The 14383-nt window shown below is 38.5% G+C and overlaps 1 protein-coding gene across 4 annotated transcripts in view; it reads left to right on the forward strand.

Annotated features, from left to right (window-relative positions):
* pleca (plectin a) overlaps nucleotides 1–14383 on the forward strand; it is a 116538-nt gene that overhangs the window by 23475 nt on the left and 78680 nt on the right. Inside the window, exon 1 of one of the 4 annotated variants that reach the window (XM_053612512.1) lies at nucleotides 12331–12568. The exons of the other annotated variants lie outside the window; for them this stretch is intronic. Within the exon in view, the coding sequence (XP_053468487.1) occupies nucleotides 12523–12568 (46 nt within the window). The 5' untranslated portion in view covers nucleotides 12331–12522. Of the gene's footprint in view, nucleotides 1–12330; nucleotides 12569–14383 lie in introns of those variants that run through there. 4 annotated transcript variants of the gene reach the window in all.

The raw sequence follows: 14383 nt of genomic DNA on the forward strand, positions 1-14383 counted from the left end.
ACAGCGAAAAGCCTAGCAAATATATATTATATTATAAAAGGACCACCATCTCTGATTCACCACTGTTCCCAATGATCAACCATTGATCATTACTGTTCCCAACGACCAATCACTGATCACCTTTGTTCCCAAAGATCAATCAATGATCACCTTTGTTCCCAAAGATCAATCAATGATCACCTTTGTTCCCAAAGATCAATCAGTGATAACCACTCTACCCAAAGATCAATCAATGATCACCTTTGTTCCCAAAGATCAATCAGTGATAACCACTCTACCCAAAGACCAATCACTGATCACCAGTGTTGGTCCCACACATGGACTATTTCATTTTAAACGTTCTTGGCTGTGTTCACAAGTAATAAAAGATAGTTATTCCATCCAAAGCCATTTACCAACTTCTCTCTACCACTGCTTCATTTTGTCTGAGGTCTGGATAGAAATGATAGTATTTTGTACAAAGATAGAAAAAAAAAAAAGATGGTTTGGTGCTAATATCCAAATATGTAAATAGTTAGTTTGTGGTATCATGACCAAAAACTTCATCCTTCTTTAAGAAATAAGGTATAATCTATTATTATGCCACAAAATGGTTCAAATAATATACCAGATAGTCTATCACATCATCTTTTTGACATTTTAAACATGCATTAGCTAATATCCGCTGAATAGAGTTGGCAATACAGGGTGTTCTCAGCCCACTTTTAAAACCAAAGCTATGTCCTTGGATTAGCCGAGTGGAGACTGGTGGGAGAACTTGCACAAGTTGTACGTTGCACAAGTTGACTCCAGATTCATAGTTTCACTGCGTATACACATGTCTTCCTATTGAATGTTTAGACACAAAACAGGAATAAGATTGCATGATCTTATGCACACACATTCACATATGATGCCCTGTGATGGACTGCCATTCCATCCAGGGTGTATTCCCACCTAGCATCCAGTGTTCCCAGGATAGGCTCCAGATCCACTGTGTAAAGTGGTTACTGAAGATAAATGAATAAAAGCATTGAAAAGCTCTCCCTTACCAACTCCACCCCATCTGATGAAACTGCATGTGCCTTGTGCTTTTCAAGAAAATGAATCAGAGCTGAGTAGCTGCTAGCTGGGAGCGGAGCTAATTTCTGGGCCAAAAATGTAAATAGAAACCTGACACTAGAAACTAGGCAGATGCAGTGCAAAATTGTCAATCACAGTTTTTCTGGAATTGAAATTGAATTGATGATTGTAAATGATACATTTAAATAACACAAATTATGTACATTTGCTGCTGATTAATGTAATTGTTATATGCTTCAGTCTAAATAAGACCATCAAGCCTTAAGAGAGTCACATGGCCACTACATGAAACTGTCTTGCAAGCACTTTAAAGTGTCTGTCCTGAATCAACCTACCCCATATGTTCCTCATTAAGAGAGAAGGTGGCATAAAAGAAAACAACCAAACAGTTGTAACAGTGGATCAGCTCACAGATGCCTGAAGTATTTAATACATAGAATTTATTTATTCACAAAGACTTGTATAGTGCTCCACATAATCTAAACCTAATTATTAACAGTTTTTTTTTTGTTTTTTTTTTAAATGTGCATTTAATTAACAAAGAGAAATACACAGTTGTTAATTTGGTGAATCTTTCTGTAAGGAGAAAATACTTTTGTTTAACATTTTTGTGTAAGTTTTCCACCACAGTTAAGTATTCAGTACACAGGAGTTTGTGGCTTTCTGGTCTCTTGGTACCATCACAAGCTGCATTTTTTTTGTCTTATTAACTTCCTGAGAGAGAAGAGAAATGCTGGTGAAGGAATGACTGTTTATAGCTGCTGTAACTTAAGTGATAACGGGAACTAACTTGTTTTGCAGAACTTCCACAACATAAGATGTAACTATAAATTGATAAGAAGTATGACATGCCTTTCTGTAATAAATTGTTAAATAAATAAATAAATCTTTGCTGTTGTATAAGAGGAGTAAATGGGGAGGCGCTATTATTGGAAAATAATCAACAGTAACTCGTGTCTTCTCGGGCCACATCATTTTTTATAATAGCATGCCCTATAGTGTTTTTTTTTCTTTACTTATCACTGTGATGTTTATTGACTCTAACAAATACTATAGTTTGATCTATTACACTTAAGTGGATTTAACTGAAACAATCTGCTGCTTCTATTCCAACTAGTTTAAAAGTTTTGCACATCATCCTCTCAAATCACTAACTTTTATTACATAAACTGTTCGTACATCTAATCTGCATGGACATTTTCTACTGAGGACTCCCCATGCTCTCCAGATGGGCAGTGTCAGTTTTCATGAGCTCCTTTTGAAGATGCATGACCCCCCCTCACCAAACTCGCAATGCCTCTCAGTCCCACCACATCTGCTGTACTGAAAACAGGAGATGACCTCTGACCTCAACTTGCTCTGACCTGCCTATCTGTAGAATTGGAGGCATGGTATGCTCTCACAGAAGTCTATGTTCACTTACTAGTGTGAAATTGTTCAAATCTGTCAAATAGATGAGGTCACATCCAGTGTTATAACACTGCAGACTAAATAAGAGGGCATGTTACATCAGTTTGTGTTTTTGCAGTCATGCTTACAGCCGTGTTAGCTTTGACAGACAGATGGCCTTTAAGCACTTGATTGATCTTTTGTTTAGAGTTTTAAATACTTAAATGCTCTGTCTCTTACTCACACACACTTAATGCTTAATACTATACTCTAAGAAACCATCAGTTCCAGACTGCCACGCCTCACTTTCATAACTTTAATATTTCAGAATTCATAGACAAGGACATGGAGCACTGTTTTATTTATTTATTTATTTATTCAAATTAGATTCCATGAATTTCTCCATATTTTAAGATGGCTAACCAAGACAAGGCTTTACTATAATAAAGCCTTAAATAATAATATATATATAAAATATATGGCTGTTGCTACAGGTCAGAAACATGAATATTGACAAGTCTAACTTCAGCCAGCATGTGTAGATCAGACACAAGTGGTCAAATTGTCTGTGGTGTTCCTGTGACGCAGTTGAAATAAAATATTTAAATGTAATTTTTCCAATGTAATTTTTACTTTTGGGGATAAACAGACTGTCAAATGCTAGAACTTTACTTGTGGTTGAGATGCATGCAAAAGAGAAACATATTTCAGAAAGCCTATTGTTTTTGGAACTATTTATAGTTGAAAATGTCAAATGTAAAGGGTTTTCCCTGGCCACCATACATGTTATCATTGGTTTATAGTCAATCCAAGCATAAAATGTTGAGATGTCTTGCACAATGTTTTAGGACCAACAGTTCTTCTGTTTAAGAAAGCCATCCAATAGTGAGTTGAGTCAGATTAAGTCTCAGTCTGCTGTCTGGCTTAAGAACCCTTATACAAGGTAAAGACACAGGCCTATGTGCAGTAACGTTCACTAGCTAAGACTATAATAATACCCTGAAGCATTAGGGGTTGGCCAGTATTATGCCACCTATCTCCTCATCTTCACTACCAAATGTAAAGAAATGACATTTTTTGAAATTGTTTATACTTAAATGAATAAACTGTTAAACTCCATCATTTTATATCATTTTATGTCATGATTTCAATAGGGGGAGCTCCACTGCATCAAACATACAGTTATATGCTAATTTTATTAAACTTATTAAGGGTTTGCTACATATAAAACATGTCACACAAGGTTATCAGCCCAGTGAACATCAGGATCTCTAGCAGGGTTTCTGAGGAATGTGGAATAATTGTGTAAGAACATGATGGTAAAATATTCAAGGTTAGCATAATAAATCAGGTTCCCTCAATAAGCCCTCACTGGCTCGAGCTCGAGAGCAGTCCACTCCCTTCGTCCAGTGTGCCAGTGGAATTTGTTTCCTGAAATACTACCTCACATTTTAAGAACATCTTTGCGTTCCAGTTCATCCCAAAGGTGTTCAGTGGGGTTGAAGTCGGGGCTCTTTGATGGTCACTCATCTTCTTCCACTCCAACCTTGGCAAACCATGTCTTCATGGAGCTTGCTTTGTGCACAGTGGGATTGTCATGCTGGAACATGGGCTTATAATTCCAGTGAAGGGAAATTTTAATGCTACAGCATACAAAGACATCCAGTAGAATTGTGTGCTTTTAACTCTGTGGGGAAAAAAAAAACCATATATGGACGTGATGGTCAAGTGTCCAAAGTCACAGGAAATCGTTTTAAAATTTTCAATAGTCTACTTGAACTAACCGTGGATGCACGGTATTGGGATGAGTCGAAATGACAATGAACTCACCAGTCTTACACTGGAGGATGTAGCATAATTAAAGACAACATCCTAGTCATATAAAATCAGATTAGCTTCAGACAACTTTTCCTGGAAAATACTAATTATACTAAAAAATCTGTTCCTCCTTCTTCTTCTTCTTCTCCTTCTCCTTCTGCTCCTTCTTCTTCTCCTCCTCCTCCTCCTCCTTCTCATGTTGTAGTGTTGGCCTTTTCTGAGGGGTTGGACATTGCTGCACCATTAGACACTACATGAGTTTTGCCATGATCAGGACTTGTTTTTCTGACCTGCAGGAATTAATACAACTAAAATGATTTGGTGTAAAAATCATTAATAGAATTACCAATTAACATTGGACATTTTAAGTGATATAATGTCTTTAATTCAGATTGGGATGGAAAAGTGGGATTACTATATTACAAGGGAGATCATTCTCTCTTTCCCTTTCTTTCTCTTTTCACATATAAAATTTCACATATGCAAGATTCACTTTTTTTTTTATTCTGTCACAGTTTCCAACAGAATAGTCTATCATCCTTTCATTTAAAGCATTAAAATGTTTATGGATTTCCATTCATTCTCATATCGGACCATTGGAAGGACTGAAAATAAGTGTGACATGTGATATCATCCACCTTTTGACTGTTTTGAGGTGGAAAGGATATTTATTTATTTTTTCCTGTTTTTTTTTCATTAGCCATGCAGTGAGACAGACCTGATTTCTCATATTGCTTGTCTGGCACTGTGGTGTTGCCAGGTTTACAATGCATTCAGACGTTTGTGATTGCTGTCACTATGTCACTATGACACCACACATAGCTGTAACTCTTCATCTCTTTGACCATGATGTGGAACAGTAATCCGAGTTCCTCATACAAAGTACTTCATGACAAGAACACAGTCTCTAATAGCAGCTAAGTAAGTGGTAGGTCTGCACAAAAATAGAGCCTAAGATCAGCTTACAGAAACAGCCTGATTACAGAATTACAGTTGTTTAAATTGCAATCACAGTTCGCTTATTGTGGTAGGAAAAAACAACTTTCAGATTAGAAACAAGCGTAGTACAAAACCACAAACATTGTATCGCATAGCAGGATCTCACAGCACTGGATACGCTGCAGCTCAGACATGCAGATCTGCAATTTCTGACTCTAATATTGGCACGTAATGCCAGACTGATGCCAGGAATCCTGTGTCAAGTTCATGCGTGTGTTATTTTCATCCTTACGGATGGCTTACGGATTTCACCTACAATCACAGACTGCAGACTTTGGGTTCTCACAAAGAGAAAATTGAATACAGATTTGATCCCACATGAGTAGTGTTGATCTAGGACAAGTGCTGTGTGTGTATATTCGGATCAGCATGTATAAAACTTTAGTTATCTATTTACCTAGCACTGACAGTGAATATCTGTAAACATGTTATGAATATTCAGCTCAGAAATCCTGTCAGGATAGTACAAGTTAGCTAGCAGGGTAATGCTAGAAAAAAAATAATTACAGAGATAAAGTAGCCTTCATTAATTTCTTTCAAGCATCCTGATCCACTAGACATCTAAACACAATACACCTCATTAGATCATATTCCAGTGATCATATGTCTTAAAATATTTTTTATTTCTTATAAAACGTCAATTTAAGTACATCTCTGGTAGTAATGATTTAACATGGGCCTGGGTATCAGATTATCTGATGTACTAACATCTAATGTCTAGATTTAACAAAGATGATTAGTTTTCATAACCACTTCTGAATTTCATATATGGATGTCAGAATGAAATCACTGCTATGACAGATTTTGGTCTTCAGCTAGCTAACATGAACCAAACTGATAGGAATTCTGAAAGGATTTTATCATATGTATGAGTTTTAATAATCTTCTTTGCTAACAGTAGAATGCTGGCTAACACCAGCTAATATGGCAGGAATTTTGAAAAGATGGTTAGTCATGTTTATGAATATGAATACTCTTTGCTAATACCAGTTGTTTTAGTCCTATTCATAAATGTAAATATTCTTCACTCTTAGCATTAGACAGCTAGCTAGCATTAGCCAATCTAGCAGGATGTCTAAGAGGATTTTTAAAAGTCATATTTAAGTTAAATAACAAAATCCTTTCAGACTTAATGTCAGTTTGGCTCATGGCTTGGTTAGTTGGATCCCAAAATCTTAGATATTTCCTTCTTTGTACTACTTCTGACTTCCATTTATCGACTCAAAGACACTCTCACATTCCCATATATGGTCTAATTGACACACTCAAGCAAAGGAACTCTCATTTCATATCAAATATTAACATTAATGTCTTTCTATTCTGTAACAAAGCTGAAGTGGGTGGTGAAAACGCTCTATTGTAATTCATCAGACATTTTTTCACATTCTCATTCAAGAGGCAATTTAGAGCAATCAGTCCACCTAACCCTAACCTTAACCCTAACCCTAACCCTACATGTTGACATGTTTTTGAACAGTGGGAGGAAACCAGACAACCCTGAGGAAGACCAGGTGGATAAAGGGAGAACACCATGTTGTCCCATGAACATGAAAAATAAACTTAAATGACCAATTTTAGACAGTGACTTAAAATTCTCTTTAAACAATACATCAAATGTTGTGAGTCAACACACTGGTTATCTGTCTGGCAGAAAGACTGAAAGTTTTGTCTTCAACACACCTGCCCTTGTTTCAGATCATTGTTATTCATAAGCCTTACCTCCCATGATAAAATACTGATTGTGTCAGGAGGAGAAACTCGTCATTCTTTCTTTCTTTGAAGCTTGAAACTATGTTTTTTTTTTTTCTTTTGTTGTTCATAAAAATATTATTTCTCAAGTATTAGGAGGGCTGTATTCAAATACTGTCCTAAATACCAGGTTACTAATGTGTGCCCCAAACATAAATTGTATTTTATTGTTTTCATATCTAGATAACTTTAAAGAGAAAGTTTTGGCAGTACAAAGTTGCGTAGCGTTTCAGAAAACCTCCCGGCACGTCTTCAAAGTATCCGTAAGGAGGATGTTCTCTAGACAAATGAAAAATAACTTTATTAATGGTGATTAAATTCTGAAAGAGGCCTAAAGCCGCAGAGCAGTGCTTCAAACGGCCTGTGTCTGACTGTTCATATTAATGAGTCTCTAATAATAAAAAAGATTTCCTACATAAAGGGTTTCTAAGCTAGAGAATAATGCACATGCTGACTAAAATCAGCACTTCAGTCAGATTGTTTGTCTTTCAGTTACAAGGGCAGCTGAAGAGAAAAACACCAAGCAACCTTTACGTGATATTTATTTATTATGACAAAAAATAACATTGCTCAAATAATTAATGCTAGTTAAAAACCCTGATGGTATGCACAAACTAAAGCCATGAGTTAAAATTCACTAGATGATTTTTGAATAAATTATGCCACAAATTCTACTTTTAGTTTCATAAACTGAATGAGCGTTGTGTGATTTTATTTATGGAAAATGGCTTAGAATAAATGCCTGTTATTATGTATAAAATTTTAATTTTATTTAATTTATTTTTTTTGATATTACAGGTAAGTAGTTATTTATACTTTCCACAGTCACACTTTTCCTGTGGCTGAGTCTGAAATGGAGTTCTACTGGCCATGAAGTGCAATATGTAGATTGTATAGCACCATTATGCCATTCCCCATGAAGCAAGCATATATAGTGAATAAGAAGCTATTTGAAATTTAGCCTAACTGGATATTGGAGGGCATGAAAATTACTCATTTGTGAAGATGACTAAATTTGGCATGGATTCTGAATTGCCTAAGAAGTATAAAACCAAGCTAAATATCAGTGATACAAAACATTACAGTGGAAAATAAATGGAAGTGAGTCTGAAACATTAAAGTTTATGATATTGCAACTTTGCGATTTTAATCTTCTGTGTAGTGTAGCACTACTGCTAATGTATAAAGTATAACATTATAGGAAGTAATATTCCAATGCATTCACACATTTAATATTTAACTAATTGAAAATCAAAGGTGGTTTTTTTTTTTTTTTTTTTTTTTTTTTTTAAATACAGGAATTTGACATCCTACTAGCCAGTATACTCTGTTAATGTATGTGTATTCTACAGTATGTTGTTCTGTTCCTTAGTCCCTCAGTCAAGTTTTACCATGTGATTGTTGCTGTGACTGTTGCTATGTAAGAGATAGTGAGAGCACTTCCCTGTGGTTTTCATATCACTCTCTGATCCTGATATCTCTCTGGACAGTTGCATAGTATCTGTGAAATTAAACCAAGGCTTGTATTAGTCATAGCATACAGAAATAACTATCTGTGCTTCTACAAGTTTGGACTAATTTTAAGGCTCAATAAATTAGGATACTATTAATGTAGCACCAGGATTAAATCTGTGTTTTGAAATCTGGCTGGATAAATATGTGTGTGTGTGTGTGTGTGTGTGTGTGTGTGTGTGTGTGTGTGTGTCTTCTGCGTTTCTTTCTTATGAGTCCCTGCAGGAGGGTAGGTTTTCAGTACACTGCAGCCCCACCCATCTCCCTCTTAGGTCGTCCGCCCACTCAAGGTCTCAGACCCGAGGCCTCACCATTTTCCACACTGCAACAGCTGCTTGGAATCTGTCCCAATTCAATAGGAGAGCAGATTAAATTCTGCACTATTCACCAAGAATAGACTCTGATGCCTTGTATTACGATTATTTATAGCCTTCAGAATTTGATTTGGGTAAATATCATGCCCTTGTCCCAATCATACTAGTTACATATCATAGAATACCTAATCTATAAATTCATTCTTTCAGTAACAGCTTAATTCTTGGCTGGGTCGTGGTAGAGCCTATTCCAGGAATACTGGCCACAAGGGAGGGATACACCCTGGATAGGATGTACAGTACGTCCGTCACAGTAATCTATAAATTGTGAGAGATTAGTCATTTTCTACGGTAGGAATTGTCTAGTTGGAGCAAACCATTTGGAATTTTTGTTGTTGACAAATCTAAAGATTACTTATGATCTGTTTTCAGAGGTGAAGTGGGTTCACGTTCCACAAAATACTTACTAAACATAGAGCAAATGAAGTTCAGCCTATTTATAGTCACCTTTACATTCAACAATCCATAAAATCTGAAAACATCCATTAAAAAAACAATTTTATTAAAATTTATTTAACCCTCTCTTTCTTTGCAGCTACCTGATGCTAAAGTGAGAATTAGGATTAACCCAATCAGGTTAATGCATTGTTCTCCCAATAAAAGTTAGTTTGTTTTGACATTTAGAAGCAAGCTTGCAGCACAGTGTTAATGAAAAAAGTGACTTCTTTACAAATTAGATGTTTCTAAATCAGCAGTATGCTTTAGTAAGAATTGCAGTGGAGCAAAACGAATTGTGGTGGAAACTGGTCTATGAAGGCTTGTGTTCAACTGAGCGTTCACCTACTATTTGTTATAAGTGTGTCATGTTTAGTGATGGATAACTTAGTTCACTGTGTACACTGTACTGTTATGGGACATCCATTTTGGAACAGTTTAATCCATTTTTAACATAGGTCACAATGAGTAGGTTGTGATAAGAGTCTGGTGATGAGCAAAAGACAGTCTTTATGATTGCAGCAGCAGTTCTTGGGTACACATCTACAGTATACAGTTAAGAGTATCCACTGAAGCAAGGGTGAGATTTTGGCATAAACTTGGGTTTTCTGGGCAGAACCTTGGGTTTTGGGGAAGTGCACATCTGTGCAGTGTACACTGTGTTTTACACTGCATTTTTATTAGGGGTCCAAGCACAGAAGGTCCTGGAACCCTACTGTTTTTACTCATATTTTACTTATTCTTAGTGTAATTTTATTTATTTTTGAATATCAGCAATGTTAAACTTGAAATGCCTGTGAAATATCCATCCGCTACCGTTTACTCCTTTTCAGGGTCGCGGGGGAACCTGGAGCCTATCCCAGGGAGCATCGGGCACAGGGCAGGGTACACCCTGGACAGGGTGCCAGTCCATCGCAGGGCACAATCACATACACACTCACACACCCATTCATACACTGCGGACACTTTGGACACGCCAATCAGCCTACCATGCATGTCTTTGGACTGGGGGAGGAAACCGGAGTACCCGGAGGAAACCCCCACAGCATGGGGAGAACATGCAAACTCCGCACACACGGCCCCGGCGGGACTCGAACCCCGGACCCCGGACCCCGTGAGGCGAACGTGCTAACCACTAAGCCACCGTGTGCCCCCTGTGAAATATATAGATAACTATTTGGCATAAACTTCCTGATTCTTTAGCAGTAGCAAGAAATCCCAAGTTAACCCAAATTAACTGTAGAGTAAAACATTTGCCTCGCACCTCTGGGATTGGGAGTTCGATTCTCACCTCTGCCCCGTATGCGTGGAGTTTGCATGTTCTCCCCGTGCTTTGGGGTTTCCTCCGGGTACTCCGGTTTCTTCCCCAGTCCAAAGACATGAGTTGTAGGCTGATTGGCGTCTCTAAATTGTCTGTAGTGTGTGAATGGTTGTGTGAGTGTGTGTGCGTTTGTGTCCAGTGATGGGTTGGCACCCCATCCAGGGTGTGCCCTGCCTTGTGCCCCAAGCCCCCTGGGATAGGCTCCAGGCTCCCCGTGACCGTGTGTAGGATAAGCGGTATGGAAGATGGATGGATGGATGGATGTATGGGTTCTTTTGGTACTTGTATCCTAGTTGTTGATTTATGGCCGTATAACTATAAAAACGATGTTGGCTCCCAAATGTCCTTTATCCTACAGTATGTTTCCTCTTAAGGTTTTGCGAGCGAGAGAAAGAAATCGATCTGCAGTAATATATCTAGCAGGTCTCTTTCTCTCTCGCGCTCTCTCTTGTTCTTGTTCTCTGCTGTATTCTACTTTTTAAATGCTGTGTCATCTCTCCTGCATGGGGAGTGCCTCTGTGTGATGGTGTTGAACGGAGAGGGCTGATGCAGCTCAGAACTGCAGGTATTTCTTCTGTAAACTGCTTTTGTGGTTTAGAAGTGTGGGATAATTGCTTTACCTGACCACTAAGTATATATGTAAAGATCGTTTTTAGTCTGGCATGCAGGCTTTCATTCATGACATGAAGCCCATGTGTCCTTCTAAATGGGGACGCAGCCTGTGTGTTTGAGACATGGTGTCAGTGTAATGTCTGGGTGATGTGGTGTGAATTGTAGTGTCAGCACTGACATCAAGAAAACACACACACACACACACAACAAACATTCATCAGGATAGAGACACGCATGACTGCTTTGAATTACTACTTTGTGAAGGGAACTATTTTCAGGACAGCAGAGTGGTTCCTGATGTTTTCTCATTTCAGTACAAACATATTAGGGCTGGCTGGAATAAATGGGCTAGCAGGGCTAAACCCTACCCTAAAAAGCCCTACCCTAACAAATTTATTGGCATACACATCAACATATTTGCTGTTAAGATATCAAAAATATCTTAAGGTGGATTATTTTTCACTTGGGACTAAGAAAAACAGCACCCCCAATGGTCATAAGTAAAAGTACACAGAATGGTATAAAGTGGAGTCTGGGGCTGATTTCTTTCTAGCCCAGTCTGTAGATTCACACAGCCTACTGTCAAATGCCCCCTTTCTTAAGCCCGCTTCACTGACATAGTACTTTTTTCACTTAACACTGTAGGGCTTTGGTAGTTTTTAGGATGAATTGCTTTAGAAATGTGCCACCTTTATACATGGAAAGGGTTTTTATGTACTACCCTTTGGGCTGGAGCGCTGGACCAAAATAAACAGTGGTTAAATAAATTACAGAGAAAAGGAGAATACAGGGACACAGAGGGCAGTCTCTCTCGCTTTCTCTCTCTCTCTCTCTCTCTCTCTCTCTCTCTCTCTCTCTCTATCTTTTATAGTATCTGCAGCCACCTCTTGGTGCCAAGTGTCCCATTAATTAAACATGATAACTGTCCTGCATTCAGATTGGCTATAATGTCTCAGAGGCTGGGGATAGGACGTTTGGTGGAAGGAAGAAAGCATGGGAGGAAGAGGAGGGTGAGAGGGAGGGGTGTACATTTTCCTCTCATACTTCCCTTGCAGGAATGACAGAGAGAGAGAGAGAGAGAGAGAGAATGACTGAAAAACAGAAGTCAGCAAGTACAGCTACCGACTGAGAGAGAGCAGAGCTTAGATCTACCAGTGTAGTGGAGACTGCAGGACTGACTCACTTTGCGCAGTGCACTTACACACACACACATACACACATCCTTGAAGAAGCTGTGGGAACTGCGGGAGCATGGATACGTCCAGGTCGATCCAGCATGAGATCAGCTCTCTTAAAGGTACTGCCTGTATCTCTCTCACTTGCACTCTCTCTGTCTTTCATCACACACACACACACACACACACACACACACACACACACACATATATACACATACACCAGCTTGAGGAGGAATGTGCTGTGCATTAAGTCATCGAACAGAATTCAGTGCAAACGTCAGCAGAGATTTAGATTTTATCTCTCCCTCCCTCTCTGTTCAGTCTGTCATTCTGAAAGCTAATGCCGCCTTTGTCCGAGAGCATTCATGGATTAACTTGTGCGCTGTCTGGGCTACAGGGGGAGGGAAGCCGGTGTGTGTAGGCCATGCTGCTGCTGCTGAGGTCAGCGTCAGGCTCAAGTCTGCATTTCATATCACACTTTAAAAAAAAAAAAAATTCTTTCTTTGCAAGGATGCGGCATGCATGCGGCACACTCAGAGCTGCATCACCACAGCAACAGTGAGAGAAATCCCCACCTCACTTCCTCTTGCAGTGAAGGGTGGAGTGATGGATGTGGAAGATTCACAGAGTGTGCCTTCCTCTATTTCAGGAGCTGTCACTCCTGCCTCATCAAATATTAACCCACAACCGCCGAGATGGGCGGGAGAAAGAGCATGCACGTGTACAGGCATAGCTAATTATGTTTTCTGCATTTAGGGAAAAAAGGAAGTATAGACTGATATACATTTTATGTGACCGTAAGAAATCTCAAATCCAAAATGCACAAGCCAGTTCACAGTCTGTTTGCACTGAAGTTGCAACATGCTATAGGACATCAGGTCATTTTACCTCTATTTTGGGTTTATGAGACAAAATAATATCAAAGTCCCCAGGCCAGAACTAGAGGAGAATCAGGACTAACAAATATCTGCACATTTTACCATGATACATGATTTTTGAAAAATCATAAAAATCCATTCCCTGTCCATTAAAATTTCAATCAGCATGAATAGCATTCATAAACCACAATCCTGTCACAAGACCATGATTAAGCTAAATCGTTTTAAGGCTGTTCGAATTTAAAAACACTGCACTTTTTCGGACCTTTTCTGTTTGTTCCTGTTGGCGTCTCACTTTCTGCTTGGCTCCAGGCTTCACCTTGTGCGATTCATCAGTTGCACAGTAGGAGATCGATGTGTTATTCAAAAACCCTGGAGTGACTAATGGCTCTGTCGAATACAATGCATATTTGCTGACTCATTTTATGAGAGGTATTTAAACCTCCACAACATCCCAGCTACTTCAGTCCTGCGTTTTCAAATACAGCTGCATCTTTTCACAACACTTCGAAATACGTGTATAACGAATAACGATCAGTAGGAGTAAATGAGCCCTCAGAGTTCACTCCCTATTTGTCTTAGCATCTCTTTCTACTCCCAAGGCATAAATAACTAATGATGGCACACACCGCTCCTTCTCAAACCTGCTCCGAAAGTATTTCTGGTGAAGCTGAATATTTTTGCAAGGCACTCTGGTTAAATGCGATAAGGGTTGTTAAATCACTGTCTGAAGAGAAATGCGTCTGGCTGAGGATCTAAAAAAAAAAGAGAAAAGAAAACCCTTTGGCCTGAATGAGTATTTTCCAAAGTGTCAAGACAGACAAAGGCTTCACACCCTGCTCTACAATTCCAGTGAACTTAGTTAAAATGCCTGGCAGGTTTCAGCCAGTTACCTAACTTCATTCACAGACATCACAGATTTATATATCTGTTTAATTTGCTGCATGAAAGTTACATATATAGTCAAAACGTGTGTATGATATAAAATGTGCATTTATACCTGTAATGAAGTCTGTGATTACTGAGTTCTCAGTTTGTCCTGAACAAATCAAAGGC

The sequence above is a fragment of the Ictalurus furcatus genome, chromosome 24 (genome assembly GCF_023375685.1).
Source record: "Ictalurus furcatus strain D&B chromosome 24, Billie_1.0, whole genome shotgun sequence".
Classification (NCBI taxonomy): Eukaryota; Metazoa; Chordata; class Actinopteri; order Siluriformes; family Ictaluridae; genus Ictalurus; species Ictalurus furcatus.